The following is a 20,508-nucleotide window of genomic DNA, read 5'->3' on the forward strand; positions in this document are numbered from 1 at the left end:
TTATCTTTTGATCTAACTGTTTCAATCTCCTATATATATATATGTATATATATCCCAGATCTTGAGAATTGCACACATATCAATTACCTGGCAAACACTATACTTTTATTAAGTGACCTTGACAACCAATGGCTGGTAACTGACTAAAATGTATGTTAACATCAGTCCCACCTATTATGATTTCCAGCTAATTACTCTTTCATCCCACTAGTCATTTCCTGAGCCGTTTTAATTTAAACAAACATGTGGTCTACCCTGAGGAGCATATAACAACATCATTTAGCTATGAGAAGTTTGTGACATTGACTAAACCAATAAAGGAGGCAAATATTATATACCATCACTGGATCTAGAACTTGTCCAATTATGTTCCAGATTTTTGACATTTCTGAATGGTTGCCATTCATGGAATCTCTGAAATGCATTCTATGCATGAATCCCCTGGGGCCATCACTGAAAACAGTGGTCTTCTCTAACACGTGATTAAGCAGATCCTCTGATGCAATGCAGGAGGTATCCCTGCATGGAAAAAATATCATTATCATAAATTGTACTCAGGTAATGAATATACACCATCCTGGAAATTATAACTACTTCTCAACTGTTATTAAATTGGATACTCACTCATTCTAGTGCCTTACCATTAGCAAATCCTCTTGACCACCAAACATCTACCAACCAAGGTTTGCCATATTATACCCGGTTATATATTCCCCAAAACACAAACTGTCATCACTTACATAACAACCTCCCACCCTTTTTGTCAAAACATGACCCCTAACCCATCCCACACCATACATGAATACCTTGGCATTTATAACTGTTGCCATTTCCAATTGGGGGAACAAAAAACACAAAAATCCCCGTGACTTTCTTCAAAAAATGTCAGCTTATGAGAGATGTTATGCATCTCCTTGAGTCTCTTGTCGAGACTCCCTACTTGTCCCCAACTGTGATGACATGGCCATAATTTGTTTGTCATGCTCAGAAAACTATTTGCGAAGCTCAGCCATATCACCCAAAAGTGCTTCAAGTTTACTCTTATAAAAGTTTGCAGATTCCTTGTTCCTTTCATTCTCCTCGGCTATACGTTTAAATGCCTTGTTCTTTTTCAAGAACGGGGAGGGCTCATGTATGACTGAGTGGCCCAGCCCTTGTGCATACCCAGATTTGAACCCCAACACCTCTTTGAAAACATCACCAACAGCTTCCTAAACATCCTCTTCAGTTTCTTTCTCATTCAACCTCTCTAGCATCAGATTCTGAAATTTTGGCAAAAAACACCGTAAAGTTAATGAAAAAAGCACAATTACTGAGAACCATTATATAAAAAAATATATTCAGCTAAGAGGGAAAGATCTAACTAACATAATTGTGTTCACTTGCTGCATTGATGAATTCCCCTTCTTATTTGACCTATGTGTTTCTTTGTAAAATTCAATCATATTCCGTGCCTCCTTACCCTTCATATTCAATGATTGAATTTTAAGTATAAACAAACATTTATCAAAACAGGTGATAATCACTTTAATAATTAGCTTACCCTTTCTTCCATAAGCCTAACAAAAGATTTTATCCCACTTGTATGCCTAACCTTTTGTTTTTTCATATTATTGTTGTTCCTATGAGACTGCTCTTGAAAGAATATCAATATAAATCTTGTTATGCTGATACAATTATGTACTCATAAGTCTTAATGTATATATATAGGAATATTTATATAGTGCCAAAAATAGCTCATTATATGCTGAAACAGTTTATTGGTAGATGGTTTACACACTAGTGGTCCTTACCTTGAATTTGGGGCTGGCCCACATTTGACATAGCCACTCCCATACATGTGGCTCCACCCATTCCTTCCGACCAGCTAATGCCTCCGCATGCGAAGCAAATTTCTTGTAGTGCTTGTGCAATTCATAGTGGTAGGCGTTGTACCTATCAGCTAGTGCATTTGCTACAGCTTCGAATGGTTCTCTCTAGTCCAATCCAACATGAAATCAGCCTCCATGGACATTGTATCATATCACATCTTCTTGTCATTTGAAAATACAACCTTGAGAATCATAAATAACAAGCAATAGGATGCATTATTAAACCCCTACTCTAATACGATTGATGAGCTCATGCTTCTCCTTATCATCTATGACACTCCAACTTGCATGTCTCATATCCGCATGTACTCTTATAATCCAGCTCACCCAACTGGTGAATAATGTGGCATTCTCGCATGATGGGCCTCTATGTCCATCCTTTATACTTAAAGGGATCTTACCCATCTTTCGTAACCTTTCAAAAACTGTACCCTTAACAGGTCCGTGGCCTCCTTTTTTTATGGGTGGAACTATAACAATGAAGTGAATAAAACTGTTAGTTAACACAAAAGCATGGATACCCTGTTTAAATGTTGAAACAATACGTATAAATACATGTCCAGATAACAAGCCATTAATTAGTACAACCATACTTGTGCTGTTATCCCCCTCAATTACATCATGTTGTGCAGTTTGGATGGACTCTTCTACCCCCACAGCTAGTACCGCTTCCCGTGAGGCATCAACCCTGGGATCCTCCTCATCTCTTAGGCTCCTTGTCTCAGGCACCAAATCTGGAACTTCTATGCCCTTTGTTGGTACTGTTTCAGGTGAGGCATCTATTATGGGATTGACGAAATCTCTTAGTATCCTTGTTGGAGGCACCAAGGCTGGAGCTTCATCAATTTGGCTTGATACTATGAGTGGACGTTGAGGTCTAATTCTTCCCCTCCGGCCGCTTTTTACAGATATCATCATTACTACCTACTATGTATATTCCTATATTAGTAATACAACAATCAACATGTTTCACTAATACATGTGTAAATAACATTGTTGTGAAAGTTTATCAACATGTTACTTTTTCCTAACTTTATCTCGAGTTCTTAATATACAATTAATTGTTCCAAGTAATGGTGGGGATGTTTGAATTTGCCAAAAAAATATGCTTCAGTTCCTCAAGTTACAGAATATGTCACATTTAGATGAAATTTTTTCCTTGTTAAATGAATAAAAGTGCAAAACATATTCTGAAATTAACTATGACATAAAGTTTTGAATTTTCCCACCTAGTGCGGGTGGAACACAAAAGCTAGTTTTTTGGACATAACCGTGATAATGAGATGAGGAATTTCCTTTGCACTCCAGAAATTCCTATGATCACTGGTCCCATCTTACCACATTAAACGGATTTATTACATTGGAGTCATTTGAAGATCAACCCAGAGACAACATTCCATTATCACGTGGCTACATACATGGATTATATTTGCATGTTATATTCTATTTCGGGCATGATTTATGAAGTTCTGGTCTCCATTTAATCTGTAGGACTTTTCTAATGTATGCGTTCTGAAAACATACATTTTCTGGACTGAAGTGGTGATTTTTTGTGTCCAAAAATTACACCATACAGTAAACCACAAGATTTCTAAACACCTCAACACTATGTATACTGCTACTATAATTACCCCACTGGTCTTAGCAACATGCTTGGAAAACCATTGCCTTCACCACTAAGACAACAACGACAACTGCCCATGTTGTTGTTTCACTATGTTCTTCTACTTATTCCTTATATGCAAACCCTAGTATGACCTTTTTTTGGCTCAATATCTATCTTCAAAGTTCCTACCATATATTAAAAATATTCCTTGAAATCAGAATTCAGATCTAACTCAACATATATGTTGACTTTGAAAACAGGCATATCATCTTAAGAATTATATGATTTGACAGAAAACCATTCACATAAAAAAGACTTGGCTTATCTTGTAAAGTAAAGTTGGAGCTTGTGGGCTTAAAAATCTGTTTACCTTTTCTTGCCTCTGTTGGTTAGTTTGGCAACAAAATGTTGAGCTGTGTCTTGAGAGCTCCGTGAGTTTTTTGTCACTCGCAATAGGGTTTGAGAATCCTGTGTTTAGTTTTCGCAGCTCACTATGAACCCCACCAGTTGCTTACTTCCTCACCCTACTGGAGTCCAGAGCACCTTCTCACAATCTGGAAATTGGTACCCACAAACTATTGATGTAAATCTAGCTTCTGTCACTTCATGCTCAGAGACTTTAACCTCGGGCAATACTGACTCTCCAAAGTTAAAATCCCGCCAGTGGAAAGTAATGTTTTACTTTCCCGCATGCTCCATTCCTCGTCCATTTGGGAATTATAGCTACTTGTATTTGCTTATTTCGGGCTTTTAATGTATATTAAATGGGCTGCCCAGCAATAAGATTTTTTCTATTAAAATGTAGTGTTCTCGTATATCTTTTGTTTTACTAAATCTGCCAATGTATGCTACACATGTATGGATTTAGGGCTGCCTAAGAACATGCTATATAAAACTACATTTATAATTTAACCTAGATGAGATCAGAGATATCATTTCGTGGACCTTGTCACATGCTTATCTTTGTGTTCAAATATTATGGACAGCATTGGTAAATCAAATATATGTTGATGGATAGCTGATTTGGCATAAAGTATTATATACAATCTGTATAAGATCACCACTTTGAAGAACATGTTAAAAATTTTAACATTTGTCGAACCCAATGGCTTTTTTGGCCAGGCTTGTCTGTTTTGATAGCTTTCTCTTCTAACATGTTAAAAAATATATAACTTTTAACACCAGATTGTAAGCGTTATTCAATGCCTGAATTTGACACCACTTAAGACAACATTAAGATATCTCATTTTCACAAAATGAGAGAACCATTAGGCCCATAGTGATCCTGAAATGATATGCTTCTTTAGTCATAGGCTTACACGTTGTCTTCATCATGTGAAAGGATTACAAGAGTCATTCAGCAATGTTTTATCCAAACAAACGAACTATTATGTATAATAGGATATTAAAGTAACTTGCTGTAATTGTGATCGTTCTGTTTTTATGTTTTTATTTTTTTGTGCATGGTATATAATTAGTGGTTTAGTTTAGTTGAATTATGACTCTGTATAATAGAAATCTCAAGTTCAGACTTTTAGGGACCATGGAATTATAGCAATTGTCCAAGTATCTACAAATTTTATTTACGCCTTTATCTAAAATGTCTGATACCACGCCCTTTTAGCTCGATTTATCCTTCCATGCCATTTTTTTTCATGCAAACATTTGTTGGATTCAACACTCCACATGGTCCATGCATCATATGCTTGATAACAGCATTATGCAAGTGCAAATTTGTATTTCTATCAGGTATTTCTACCGATACAATCTCATCAAAAGATTCAGGTGCATAGAGTTTCCAATCCCTCTGTAATATAATTAAAAAATGCGCATGTGGAAGCCCTCTTTTTTGGTGCTCAATAACATAAACATATGCCGAGACTTTTCCAAATATCTGCTGCTTGAATAATCGATTCTTTAATTCTTCTAATTTTGCATGAAAGACTCGAGCAACCAAATCAGGCCAATTTTGACTCTCTTCATCCAGGTGTAATTCATTTGAAATTTCTTGCCAGTTTGGATTGCACGTCATTGTTAAAAAAATGTCTGGTTTACCATAACGCTGAACTAAAGCCATTGCTTCCATATATCTTTTTCGCATATCTCTTGGACCCCCAATAAATGACGAAGGCAGAATAATCCGTTTTCCAATATTAGAAGCATCAGTTTCCCCAAGTGTAATGGTATCAACAATACCTTGATATAACTCAGATCAAATATGTTGTTGTTTGCTACGAAAATAATCTAATCTCGACGTCTCGATCTTAACATACATATCAACAACAAATTGTTGCAATAAACGACCAGACAGTAACAAAATTGATCTGACATTTTCTCTGATTTGTAACTTGTAGCAATAATATTCACGGCACGAAACAATTGGATCCTTCCTTTTTCTGTTTAATGCTGCAAAAGTTGTAGGGGAATGAAATATTACAAAATTGGACGTCTAGAAACTAAGTACAAAATGAGAAGATTAAGATTATACTATAACCTCGCAGTTCTCTTCTAAGTAATTCTTCTGCTGATATTGATTGGTGAGGATCTATTGATCGGGTTGTTTCATTACTTGTTAATATGCTTCCACTATTGACCCTTTGAATGCCTTGATGCCAACCAGTATCGCCAAGAGGATCTATTTGATATTTACGCCAGGAGAGACACATACTTCATGAGATGAAATCAATTCACCGATGTCAACATCAGCATCGAAAATTCGTTGTCTCTTTGACACCTTTTGTAGAACAATAAAGTCTTGAATGATGTTTATATGTTGGACATCATCATTTGAAAGTTCATCAATTGATGTAGTCAGTTGATCACTACCAAATGAAGTTGAATCTTTTAATTGGAGAGAATAGCTGCTAGATGCTTTTTTTTTAGCAAATCTTTCTCTCTGTTTTCTACGAAGTTCTTCCTTTTTCTCTTCTGGTAAATCTTTATACGGGATATTCTTCGCTCGTTGTTTTCTATGATCTTCAAAAAATAGTCTCCAAACTTAACTTTAACAAAATTAATATTACTATTTCAAAACAAATGCTACATAACTTATTAACACAATCTTACCACTTCTCATTATGTTAACGAAGCAAATGATTCTTCCAAAAGTTGGATACTGTTCCACACAACCAAAACTAAATGAACAAATAACAACTGCTTAATGCGAAATCCATACATTCATGATGCATTTTAAATGCTATAAACAATTTCGTTGATTCATATGTTGAAAAATACATACAACCAAATTATTTATACTTTAAATCAACAAGGAAATGAAGATAACAAAATAATACATGGAATGAAAAAATACCATGAAAATGGAACTTATAAAAGACATAGATTGATATCACATATCAAAATTATTGAATAAAATATTTCTCAAAATTAATTTGTTATTCAAAACAAGTACTCGCAAAAAAATTATAAGCAGGGACCAGCAAAAAGAGATATAATATATATATATATATATATAAAGGCACTTACAGGTCTTGAAGTGAACAATAGAGAGTCTTTTATATATTTAGATCTCTTGATGAGAACAATTCCTGTTTAGACACAAAAAATATTGTAAGTTTTGATTGTATTATATACACACACACGCACACGCACACATATATAAATTGTTGAATTTTTTTTTTCTTCCCTTAAAAATTGATTTCAATCGATAATTTAATGCATAGAGAATAAAATATATGTTGTAATAAATATGGTTGCATACAATTAACCAAAAAGTTTTTAACTTTTCATTAATAAATTAAACAATGGAAAAAAACCAAAATCTTTCTAAAATACTTAGGAAAAAAGATTTAGAATTTGGCATATTTATTACATTATATTCTCTTTTCTTGGAAAGGAAGAATGTCCTAAGTGTTTTTGGTTTTATCATTATTTCATAATTTTTTTTAATAATGTAGCAAATTAACAAATTCAAAAAATCATAATGTAGCAAACTAACAGATGAAACCCTCACCGCTGGCATTTCAGTAAGCCTCTGTCTCTCTCTCTCTCTCTCTCTCTCTCTCTCTCTCTCTCTCTCTCTCTCTCTCTCTCTCTCTCTCTCTCTCTCTCTCTCTCTCTCTCTCTCTCTCTCTCTCTCTCTCCCTATGTTTAGCTTTGGTTTTATCATTTTAATATGTATTTGTATCTATAGCTTTATCTATATTATACTTTTATTATCTATATCTAAGCCTCTGTCTCTCTCTCTCCCTATGTTTAGCTCTGGTTTTATCATTTTAATATGTATTTGTATCTATAGCTTTATCTATATTATACTTTTATTATCTATATGTCTATCTCTGTTGTATTTTCTTTATTCTGAAAAAGGGATCCATTTCTTCATCAACAAGTAATTAAGTATAATTTAAATTCACTTTATTCTCGAAACTTCTATTAAACTATATTTATAAACTTGTGTCAAATTTTTTTAGATTGTATGTATATATAATGCATGTTGGATTTTTTTTATTAAAATAAATTAAGAAATAATTAGATGTGATGTCGCTATGTTTTTTGTATTTTAAATAATTATTTTATTGATTATTTTTTTGGGTTCTTTTTTCGAATCGGGCCTTTTATTGATGGCTTTTGTGTTTTTTTCTGTTGGGCCGACGGGGTGTGTGTGAGGGCCCAGCCCGTGTGAGTGAGGGGTGCTTAGCCCCTAAGCCGAAAACGGCGTCGTTTGGAAATCTCGTAGGGCTTCATCGCTTACCCTTCTCCCTGCGCCGCACCTCACTTCCCTTTCCCTCTTCTATTTTTCTTCTCCTCTTCGTTTTTTTTCCTTCTCCTTCTTCCTTCATGCCCGAGCTCCTTCATCGTCACCCACCTCCTCCATTGAACCACCTCCACGCATCCTCTTCTGTGAGCCCATCTCCATCGATCTGTGAGGCCATCTTCATCTTGTGGTAGAGGATCCAAGGTATGATTTTTATTTTTTATTTTTGTTTAAAGGATCCGATTTCTTTGTTTCTGAAAAAAAAAAAAAATTGGGTTTCTTTTTTATTGTATATCATGATTGATGGGTTTCTTTTATTTTACTTCAGGTTCGGATCTCTCACTCTCTATTAGAAAGGTTCAATACTTTCACTGCTCTTGACCTGTTTAGGTGTTGCTACAGCTCAGGAGATGCCGGTTGCCCTAACGGGTTCAGGTCTACCTTTCTATATTTTAGGAAAAGTTTATCCCCGAAGGACCTATCGATCTGTCCTTTCAAGTTGGTATTGTTGAAAATTGAAATAACAACTAATTTATGCTCGGCTTATTACCTAACATCTTCTAGAAGATATTCTTTTTTTTTTTTTTGATAATTCTAGAAGATATTCTTTTGCTTCTACAACATTAGATCATTGCGTGGACTCTTCTCTTTTGGGTCCAAGTCTGGAAAATCTATACATCTCCTCTTTTATCAATTATCATTTGAGATAGTTTTTTAGGCTTCCTTACAGTTTCTGTAATTCTCTTTAACTGTATTGATCCCAGTCAATGTGTTATCTTGGTTGTGTACTCTTTTGTTCTTTACGACTCAAATTACATCCATAGCTTAGCTTAGAGTTAAGAACAATCCGAATCCAACATTGGATTGACCAATATGATTGATTCTCTACACAGCATCTACACAACATCTAAGCAGGAAAAGTTGTTCAACAGTTTCAGACAGTACTAAGCTGCTCAGATCTTGGACAGAATCCAGATTACCACGTTACTTCTTTATATCTATTAACATGTTATTGTGTGACCATTTCTTAAAAAAGAGATTATGTTCATGTCTGCACAGCATAGATGAATTAAATGTATACATTGAGTTGAAGTAGGTAACCTAACCAATACCTACAACAGAGTACTTAAATTCGTAAAAATATTTTATGTGTGTATTTATCCCTCACTATCATAAGGTTTGGAGAAACATGCATTGGTCCATTCACACGAGCTGTGAATGTGGATTGATGTCTCCTTCCTACCTAGCCATATTATTCCCAAAATTTGGAAAAAAAAATAATTAATTAATTCGTTTTTTATTTGGTGGCAAAGCATAACAAAATTAAAAACTCATTCATCCAGCTTGAGTCTAATCTGCTTAATCTTTGATTTCTTTTTTATTTATTTATTTATTTAAAGTAGGTATGCTTCCTATGAATGCTTGATCCATCACTTCCATAGGTCATTTTCTCTGGCCTATTGTTTCTACCCTTGATAGGGAAGTAGAGTGAATTTAAAACTTTTTATAATTTTAAATATCAGGGTTACCAATAATATTTAATATAGTGAGGTCTCTATATTCAAATTATAAAAAATATTTAGATCAGAAAATTATATATAAAAAAAAATGTAGATTCGAGTAAAGCTCTGTTTTTTATTTTTTATTTTTTATTTTTCCTTCTTTTCTTTTTATTAGAGTTAGAAATAATTAGGATGGAAGGCATGGGTTATGTTATGATGATGAGGATTTTGGTAGTGGGTAACAAGGTGAATGTTAAAATTAGCATAAATGCTAATTTTAGTGCCTACAGCTCATAAATACTAATTTCATGGCAATTAGATCTTCTAGAATATCTTCTAGAAGATGTATCGTCCTGACTATCACAAATCATGTACAAGTCATTTCATGATTCTGTACAATTTCTGCAGCTTGTTGTTTTCTGTGAAACATAGAATTTCAGTTACTCATTACATGTAGCTCGATGCATGGGCATCTCTTTGTGATGGTTTCTTTGAAGTAGTATCCATGCATTATTTCTTCTGTTTGTGGGTCATTCATATTTGATAATTTAAACTTCCTTATTTATACCTATGTATAGGCAGATTATTTTGGTTTGCATGTAATTGTTTTATTCTCTTTTTCATTTTTCGATTTAATTGATCTGATTTATTTTTTTGGTGGCACATGATTTAACTGTTGTTCCATTTGTTTACAGTTTTTTTAAAAGTTTTTATACATTTAGATGCATAAGAATTAAGAAATAGAAATCTTTTTCATTTTTCAATTTAATTGATCTCATTTATTTTTTTGGTGGCACATGATTTAACTGTTGTTCCATTTGTTTACAGTTTCTTTAAAAGTTTTTATACATTTAGATGCATAAGAATTAAGAAATAGAAATAAGATATTGTGTTTTTAACAGTGTGTTTAAACTTCCTTATTTATACCTATAAAAAAATGTAAACTTCCTTATTTATAATAAGAGTATAAGAGTAATTTGAAACACAGTTCATGCACAGTCCACACTTCGACCCACAAACTGTAAGAATACACAAGAGTATTAAAAATAACAAAGTAAACCACACTATACACTTACAAAGATAAAAACCAGAGATGTGTAAAACTCTGAAAGTCCCCAACCAACAATACCTGAAAAAAATTCACAAAAAACAATAAGTACTACAGTAAACAATGGAAAAATATGTACCTCAGGGAAAAATCACCAAATTAGTTCTCACAACCAGCATACAGTAAACCAAAAATAAGTCATAAAGGCCATTTTAAAGTGCACTATTCTATAGAGAAGAGAGAAGAACCAAGAAATAACACACTTAAGGAAATATGTACCTCTAAAGAAAACACCAAACCAACTACACGAAACAAGCTAGCAGTAAGTGTTGAAAGAATGTTGGAATTACTATGTTGGAATTGACAGCTAATTGACAGATATATTGAGGCCGTAGTTTGTTTGTAGGACAGATGGAATTACTATTGTATGGTAGTATGGTAGTAGCTATGTTGGAATTACTTGTGCATGGCTAACACATTACCTGCACGCATGCATTTAATAATCATCAGTGATCATGCTTTTAGTGGGCTGGAAGCATGATTCTCAGTTTTGATGTTTTTATTAGCTACATTGGGTTTTGATTTTTTAATTTATTAGTTAGATTCGTTCTTTTTTAATATGATGGAAGCATGGCTGACATTTGGAAACTGACTGGAAAAGGTTGATTTATTTAATACTTATCAGTAATGTTTTTTTAATGAATTGAAAGCATGGCTTACACGTTACCTGCACGCATGTACTGATATGGACAAAGCCTATATTGATACCTGGTTAACCATGCATTGGAAAGAATTTTATTTAGGCTGAAAGTGTTGATTTATTTAATCTGATAGATTTAATTTTACTTGTGCAGAAAGTGTTGAAAGAATGTTGGAATTACTATGTTAGAATTGACAGCTAATTGACAAATTTATTGAGGTCTTAGTTATTTGTAGGACAGATGGAATTACTATTTTACCTGGAGCAGCGAAGATTGAAAAGAGCTATGTTGGAATTACTTGTGCATGGCTGACACGTTACCTGCACGCATGCATTTAATAATTATCAGTGATCATTTTTTTAGTGCGCTGGAAGCATGATTCTCAGTTTTGATATTTTTTATTAGCTACATTGGGTTTTGATTTTTTAAGTTATTAGTTAGATTCGTAATTTTAGCATGGCTGACATTTGGAAATTGGTTAGAAGAGTTTTATTTATTTAATACTTATCAGTAATGTTTTTTTAATGGACTGAAAGCATGGCTGACATGTTACCTGCACGCATGCACTGATGATGGACAAAGGCTATATTGATACCTGGTTAACCATGCATTGGAAGGGGACAAAAGTGAACTGACGGGAACAAAAGTGAACTGATGCATTGGAAAGGACAAAAGTGAACTGATGGATGTAAAGAATAACTGTAACCATGCATTGAAAATGGACAAAAGTGAACTGACAGATGTAAAAAATAATTGCAAAGATAACTGTACTGTGAAGACTTACACGGACAATCAGCACAAAATTAAAAACGGAAACGGAATGAGAAAGGCTACTGTAGCAATGACATAGACGTTTATTAATATAGATAGATATACATGCACAACGTTCAATGATGGTGACAGGCTAGCCCACATTATAAGGTTAAACAATATTCAAAAGTTAAAGCAAATGTCCATGTTCATTTCTGAATGAATGGTTATTCCTTGCAACATTAGGCAAAATTCTTATGCATCACTTAACTTCAGGGGTTGAGAAATCCCAATTTAGATATGTATAAGATCAACCAGGCAACATTCTTTTTACCACCACAGCCAGACTCTCATCAGCAACCCCATTTCAAATTTTATAGGGTGCAAAATTTGATATAACTGCCAGGATGGAAATGCTAATGTTTTCTAGCCTGGCAGTGAAGCTAGCAAATGCCAAGAATGCATGAATGTTTGTTTAATCTTGTGCATGAGGAGATACTTCTTAATTCCAGATCTAACACGTGAGTAATTCTCATTCACCATGTATTGGACTATAAAGTTAAAATTAAAGATTTTTTTCTTAGTATTCATCAACATCTCCAATCTCGATCCTATACAGTACAATACTTAACCAAACAACACTCCGACCAGACTCATACTTAGTTGGTCCTTAGGCTCCTGGTCGATCAGTTTAGCCTTCCCCGTCATTGATATTTTTCCATGCTGTTCTTCCTCATGGTAATTATAAAAGAGGCAAGGAGAAAAAAAAGAACCTAATTTGGTGCTAGGCTATAAACATATTTTATGATATCACCACACCTCCCCCCATCTTTTCTATACAAATTATATTCGAACAACACCTCCACTTATGAATACCCTCCTTCCTGCTTTCTCTCCATTTCTCAGATTTTCTGTTATGTTGTTTATTTCTGGCGAGAGAGAGAGAGAGAGAGAGAGAGAGAGAGAGAGAGAGAGAGAGAGAGAGAGAGAGAGAGAGAGAGAGGGGGGGGGGCAAGATAAGAAATATATATTGGGTATTTAACTCATGCATGTAGAGGTAAAGACCAGCAGAGATCAGGAAGCACAACTGGGATAACCATCTGGTCATTCAGCTTCTTCCTTTTAATTAAAAGAGTGCCAAGAGGGGCTTTTCGTATGCAATATGGCAAGATTCATCAAGTGTGTCACAATTGGTGATGGAGCTATTGGAAAGACATGCATGCTGAAATCTTATAGCATGGAAATACACCTCCCACAGCATGAAAGTGTTATGTTTCATAACACTTGATACTGTCTAAATTTAAACAACCATATTTCAACTAAAATCATAAATTAAACAATATTGTGGTCTCATCATCATTTAAGATGATGTTTTCTAACACATAAATTCTTATAGGATTATGTGATTTCCACTCTTTAAACATTAGTGAACATGTTCAGGTTGCTGGCAACATAGTATAAGTATTGACTATGGGAAACTGCTGGTAATTAGTACTATGTAATTGTACAGTAACAATTTTTCATAGGACCACAAAATTTTATGTGATTAACAAAACATTTTAATTAAATACATAGTTGGGTGAACACAAGGCAGGAGCATTATAACAACATGTTAACTTTGAGTTACAAATAGGGTCTACCCTATTTTCTTGCTGGCCTTCTCACTCATAAGAAAAAGCCAGATAAGCTACAATATCTAAGAAGGTTTCCCATTTAAAACCCAAAATGCAAAATTGTTCATGGACCAATTTTTGAATTTCATGCTTTATGATTCAAGTTCTTAATTAAGATCTCAGTCGACATTTATTGAAATGATTTTTTTCCTTGGCCATGAAAAAAACATGCAGTGGAATCCTGAGCTGAGGCATTAGGGCACAAAAACTATGCCAGTAGTCCTTGATTGTACCAAACTTGGTACAGTTATTACATATACATATATAGGCATGTATGTATATGTAATAACTTCATGTTAATGCACTTATTCTAAACATGTATGTTAATTTGGATCAACATACTACAGATCTAATGAAAAAGACAAGGAGAAATCCTCTTGATCATCCTGGACTTGCATCAGTCTCAACTGCTCAGGGAAATCTCTATATCTATACATGATGCTAGCCCCCTTTCATTCATTAATTTCCTAATTAATGAAGTTTACCTATTCTGTATCACGGAATTCATGATAATTTGGAAAAAAAACTGGCCTTCACAGGGTGAAGACCTCAAGAAGGCAATTGGCAGCAGGTGTTTACATGGAGTGCATAACCAAGGAATGACCATTAATTTACCTAATTAAATACGTGTAAAATTAGACTTGTATTTCAAAGTTTCTAGCATGCGCATAGATCTACCTCCAAGACAGGAAATCTAATTTTGGATTTTGCATCAAACCTCGTCCCTTTGAACGTATATTCATAGCTAAACAAATACAATGAAAAATTTCCAGAGAATGAAACCGAGCTCAATCACCAGAGATACACACACTTCTTACGAGGCAGCAATAGGCAAGAGATTTACCAAGTGGGAGAGGGAGAGATGCTCGATCTTGAGAAGAGAAATCAACGCCCTACTCGTGAGTGGCGCCAACTGGCAGCAGTGAGGTCGAAAAGGGCGGCAACTGTCTACAGCGAGTGGACGTCGAAGGGAGCCGACACAAGGAAACCACCGTAGATGATCGAGTCTGTCTAAGAGTAGTCAAAGGTGAGGCGAAATCGCAGGTTGGGGCTCGCTCGTATATGGTTTCCCAACAAGCAATACACTGACCGTGTGAAGGGCTTTTGTTTAATGGCCACTGCTCTAATTAATTCCTGCTCAACTTTTAACACGACATAAATGTCATCGTTGAAGGCCACTTATAGGCACAGTTTATGAGTTGCCGCACGGAATCTCGTGACATTTCCCATTATTTATTTCGTTGTTGCCTTTTTGTGGCATAAGCCATCTATTTCCCACTAGCGGTTGTCATGGGAAGGAAAATCTTGACTAAATAACATATTTCTTGTAGTGAGACTCTTTTATTCTTTGAATTTATTTGTTATCATCAAAATCCATGTGTAGATATACAATTATACGAAACTTGAAACCTTGGGTTCAACACTTTTAATATCTAAACAGAGCCTAAATTATACAATTACGTACATAGAAAGCCACAAAAATTCCACAATTACAAAAAATGCACCAGTCCAAATGCGCCAACTCCAAGACTCGAGTTTATTATTAACAATTACTAGTTCATTAGTAACTAATTATGTTAGTTTAGTATAAGTAGTGCATGATTTATTAGTGAGACTAACTTCGTATGGTATAATTAGTGAGACTAACATACTAGGCTTGCTTCTGTACTAGTTAGTAGTGTCTAATTTATTCATACACTAGACTTGTATTATAGTGTCTAATTCTATGATATTATACTAGTGTTTAACTTATTTCTATACTTATTATATATGTTAGTGATAATATAATGTTTACATATACTAAACTATTTGTCTATTTATATCTTAGCTAGATTAAGTATATTATTTTAGAATAATTAACACAAACCAGTATAATATTGGGTTTAACTATAGTCTATATAATTTCTAGATTTTTTTATATGAGTATATATGATCAAATGTATAAAAATATATTTATCAAAAATATATATTATAATTTATTACGCCAAAAATATATTTATTCTTGATATATGTGTATATATATATAAAGAATAAGTTTATATTAATAACTTAATATCAATGTTCATCTTTAAGATTAAAATTATTATTATATTAATTTTATGTTATGAGATTAAAATTTATCTGTTATATCTTATATTAAAAATTATAAGATTAGTTTTATGTCATATTAAATATTATATTAAAATATTAATAGACATGAATAATAATATTAAAATTTCATGTTATATTAATTAGAAATTTAGCATATATATAAAATAATATAAAAAGTATTTTATATACAATATAAAATATATATCACTCTATTTCGGTTCAAAGCGATTTTTAAAATATGGAAACCGGTACTGAATCGGTTTCGGACCAATTTTGATTCTTAAGATCAACAGTTGATAGTAGATCGGATTAGTTCGGCCAGTTCAACTGAATTTTTGATTTTTTTTACACCCTTAAATAAAGTGTGGAACAGTCCTTTCACTATATTTTTTTTACCGTTCACAGCATTGTTTCTGAATATTAAAGCTTATATAGTACTTGAAATCTCTTGTGGATGCAAGTATGGAACGATTTTTAACATGTCTCATCACAAGAAGTAGTACTAGTATTTCATCATCAAACTATTTTCAAGTAAGCTTCCATGCATGGGCTTTATATTTAGAAAATACACTTTTTTTTTCTTTTTTTTCAAAAGAAGTAGTAGTTCTTTCGGGGGGCTGGCTCCATCATCAATTAATCTTTGAACAGACTTTTCTAATCTCCCCTTGTGTGCCTATCTTCACCTCAATGCTACTCATTTTAATCATAGCTTTCGGAAACTCCACATCAAATCTTAACCCCAGTAATCCCCTTATGCTCCCCGCATAGTTCTGCACAATGCTACGCGTTGTAGCCTCTCCCCACAGCCTCTGATCCGACTCTAAAACTCCATTACCATCACGTACATTCTTGAAGAAACTCACGTCGAACTTGGTCTGGCTATCTTTGTCTAACGCCACACGTTTTGAGCCATCGCCATCTTTGGGGCAAAGAGCTTGGAGCTGTGACAGAGAGGCTTGGTTTATGGTGGGGTCGGGGTTGCCACTGGCAGTGAAGTTATATAAACGATACCTGAAGAACAAACAATCTGTTTGGCCTATTGTATGCGCACCTGCACACAAATCACCCATTTATATATATATGTATGTGATATTTAAATCAATGTAAGTCTTATAATGAGGAAGAGAGGGAGATGGATGACAAGAGAGAGTACCGACTAATGTGACAAGATCGTGATCATCGAGGCCTTTAGCAGAAAACTTTTGCCTCTGGGCAGAGATTGAGTCCAGAGGAGAAGGCAAATCTGAGGTTTGAGAAGACAATGAAACCCTGCCATCTCTTCTTCCGGTGGGCACTGACCAACTTGGACCATCACTCTGATATATGAGTGGCAATATTGGGGAGAAAAAAACTAATTAGATGCCACGTACAGTTGGGTTTGTGGAGTCTGATTTATTATTGTGGCATTTAATAATTGGACTCGATAAAAAATTAAAAATTTGTTACAGTTTTTGATAGATTTTCAATAAGGCTTAGACCATGGAGCATGCAGTAAACATGGATAAGCCTTGTAGGGTTTGCTCCCGAGAAAATTTTTTGGCCCAATTTTAGTTCCTAAACTCGTCTGACCCAACCCCTAATTAGGGTTTACACTCCAATTACCCTAATTTGGATTTCGTTGTGTATATATATATAGGAATGTTGTATAGCCACATATGGTATTGCCGCATTGTGTTTCAACTTCCAAGAAAATAAAATCATACGCAGCTACGTGGATGTAGGCATGTAATGCTCTGTCTAGGTGTAAATGCTCTATATATGGTTGGAGATATAGAGATAAGAAGTGAGCTATATCTATACGTGTAACATTTTTCAATGTTATAATAGGTACTTTTCTTGTCTATATCTCTGATTAAGTTTGAATAAGATCCTTGAAGTTTAATGTGTACGTGCGTGTTGGTTGTTAAGATAAATATAAATTATTAAATTTATTTATTTCTATCAGTTTAAATTTTTAAGACAAAGTGGTGATTTCACATAGAATCAGAATAAAGATTCTAAATTCAAACTCCAACTCTACATTTCACCCGTTCAATTAAATGTTACACATATGAGACTCATTAAATGAGAGTCTAGTTCACACGTGAGAGGACGTAAGGAAGAGTGTTAAGATAAATATAAATTATTAAATTTATTTTTTTTCTACTAACTTAAACTTTTAGGATAAACGGTGATTTCACATGATGAAACATGTAAGAGAAAGAGAATAATATACATACCAAGTCCACAGCATCACGAGCAGCCAGAGCTACTATATCGGCGCATGATACCACCCCAGGGCACAAGGCCTCCAGTTGTGATTTTGCATCATCGATTACTTCGAACCCTCTTAAGCCAAGGTTTGGCGGTGCATTCCTTTCAGTAGAAGACCCCGTAATCAACACAGAACCATCACAGCCCTGGGCAATATCAACGTCATTTGCTATAATATTTTCACTCGTAACTTGTCAAATACCTGATTAAGTACTGGAAATTCCTAATCATTTCTTTTAGTTTTTAGAAAAGAATATTGGCATAACAACCATAAGAAGAGGAAGAAGACCTGAACAAAGCAATCATGGAAGTGAACCCTTAGCAAGCCAGCAGCAATGGTGGGATCTTTGTTGAAGTGTGCTTCAACAGTGGACCTCACTGTGGCCTCTGCTCTTGGGCAGGAAATGGAGTAAAACCCAGTTTTCAATTGGCTTTGTGCTGCAGAAAAAATCATCACTGAAAGAAGAAGGAAAACAATCAATTTCGCTTCCATTTTCTCAAGTGTTATGCTAATCCCAATTCAGGATTGATGATTCTCCTTCTTACTTCCAAATTTGCAATATCACTGCTAATATCTATATATATATATATATATATATGGCATGGGATTGCAAAAGCTACTAGCTTGTTGCATGTCTGTGTCATAGAATTTTGGGCTATGTTAGTGGAGACGCGTGCAGTAAAGGATTGTGGTTTCCATTTCATAGTTTTGTTTTCTCATTAGATGCTTGGAGATCTGGACTTCAAGATTATTTTGTTATGATTCATGAAGCAGTGGTAAAGTAGCAGGGCTCTCTCTCTTACCCTTTATTCTTTAGCTTTATTCCTTCACGCGGTTTTCTCTCTCAATCTCTATTAGTTTTTTTTTTTTTTTCCCTTTTTTCTTTTTTTGTCCCTCTTTGAATTGTTACGTTTGTGTTCACATTAGCTTTTATGCATTCTGTTTACGTGGTGATGCTTGTGATCACTTCAATGCAATTATTAAAATCTAACTTAATGAACAATACTTAAATCAAAGAAGGTACCATTCCAAGCGTTTGGCGAACTGTGTAATGTATTCTTCATCAAGATTATTATTATTTTTCTTAGTCCAATTCCATCAACCGTTACAAAACATTAGACATCTAGTCGCAATTCTTAATTTCCTCTAGAATCTGCAAAACTGAAATGTTATTAAACTAGAGTACTTCTATATTCTATCGGGGGGCTGCATTTGAATGCTGAATTGATATCAGATGATCTGAGTTAATCTGTAAATAGTAATATTCTGTAGGTCCTATTGAGATGTGTTTGAATGTAAATAAGTTAAGATATGTGTTTAAAATAATGAAATAGGTTGTGATGAGTTTAACTTTTTCATATAAAGTTGAAAATTAATGAGTCTCATCAATGATCAGTTTGGGATTAGTTGAACAGCTCCAACAACCAAACACAGAACATAATTAGTGAAGCACTATTAAACACCACCTTGTTGAGGTGAAGAATTTGAGCCTCCTATAATGCTACAAAGGCAGCTCTACCTTCATCAATAGCTAGAAATCTTGAACAAAATTTTCGAGTCATGGCTGCCATGAACTTGCATTTGAGGTTTTGGCATACCATGTTACATTCGTATTGCAGCATCCATGTTAAACTTTCGTTCATCCAACTTCGGAGGCATCCGACACTGCCTTGATATGGCTTTAACATTCAATCAAGACTGTTTGTGCTGCATAAAAATTGTCTTGATTTATTGATTACCATTATGGTTTCCCTTCTGTTCTCATTGTGTATTTCTTTCAAGCCACAGGGAATCCATAGTCATGGCAGCGTATAAGTGAAAATCACCTTCTTGTGGAGGTGCGATGTTGAGCTTATCTGCAGGTGAGGGTATAGTTTTAATCCATACTCGCAGCTTTGATTAGTAAGTTTTAGACGAATTGATATTAAGCTTTATCCATGATTGAATTATTCTGGTGTACTTTTTGACATTATGGGGGAAAGAAAAGGCACAAAAAGATTCATGAATTGACAAGCATTTGAAATTTTCATACATGAAAAATGCGATTTAGTTGTGGTCTCTAAGCATCATCACCATCCCTTCACTTTTTGCTCCATGGTAGTTTGATGGTTAACATAATGCTCCAAAGTGGCTACATAATCCAATACCAATAACAGAAGCAAGATGCTATGTGTGAGTTCATTATACATTAATCGCTTTCTTAAATTACTTTAGAATCAAAGATAGTAGATGCTAGGACAATATATAATAAGGCTATCATTTATGCAGTTTGCAGAGCATTTTGCTTTGAAGTGAAGAAAT

General features: G+C 34.2%; 1 protein-coding gene and 1 long non-coding RNA gene across 2 annotated transcripts; one reads left to right on the forward strand and one right to left on the reverse strand.

Moving 5' to 3' along the window:
• The first annotated feature begins 8,046 nt into the window (after nt 1–8,046).
• Nucleotides 8,047–9,329, forward strand: LOC122305845. The gene is made up of 2 exons (XR_006241270.1): nt 8,047–8,392; nt 8,517–9,329. It is a non-coding gene; the product is annotated as an uncharacterized LOC122305845 (long non-coding RNA).
• Nucleotides 9,330–16,435: 7,106 nt separating this feature from the next.
• LOC122305753 (peroxidase 25) lies at nt 16,436–18,886 on the reverse strand. The gene is made up of 4 exons (XM_043118307.1): nt 18,496–18,886; nt 18,173–18,352; nt 17,107–17,269; nt 16,436–17,004 (listed from the first exon to the last, which is right to left on the reverse strand). Exons 1-4 carry the CDS (start codon nt 18,697–18,699, stop codon nt 16,583–16,585), a joined length of 969 nt encoding a protein of 322 aa, XP_042974241.1. The 5' UTR covers nt 18,700–18,886; the 3' UTR covers nt 16,436–16,582.
• Nucleotides 18,887–20,508: the final 1,622 nt, after the last annotated feature.

Source organism: Carya illinoinensis, chromosome 3 (assembly GCF_018687715.1).
Source record: "Carya illinoinensis cultivar Pawnee chromosome 3, C.illinoinensisPawnee_v1, whole genome shotgun sequence".
Classification (NCBI taxonomy): domain Eukaryota; kingdom Viridiplantae; phylum Streptophyta; class Magnoliopsida; order Fagales; family Juglandaceae; genus Carya; species Carya illinoinensis.

What these genes read in the sequence shown, in the direction of transcription:
- LOC122305753 (XM_043118307.1), bottom strand. Translation starts at nt 18,699, where the DNA reads ATGGAAGCGAAATTGATTGTTTTCCTTCTTCTTTCAGTGATGATTTTT. An exon ending in TCCATGATTGCTTTGTTCAG is followed by an intron (nt 18,353 to 18,495) that starts GTCTTCTTCCTC and finishes GATATTGCCCAG; the next exon opens with GGCTGTGATGGTTCTGTGTT. An exon ending in CGATCTTGTCACATTAGTCG is followed by an intron (nt 17,005 to 17,106) that starts GTACTCTCTCTT and finishes ATTTGTGTGCAG; the next exon opens with GTGCGCATACAATAGGCCAA.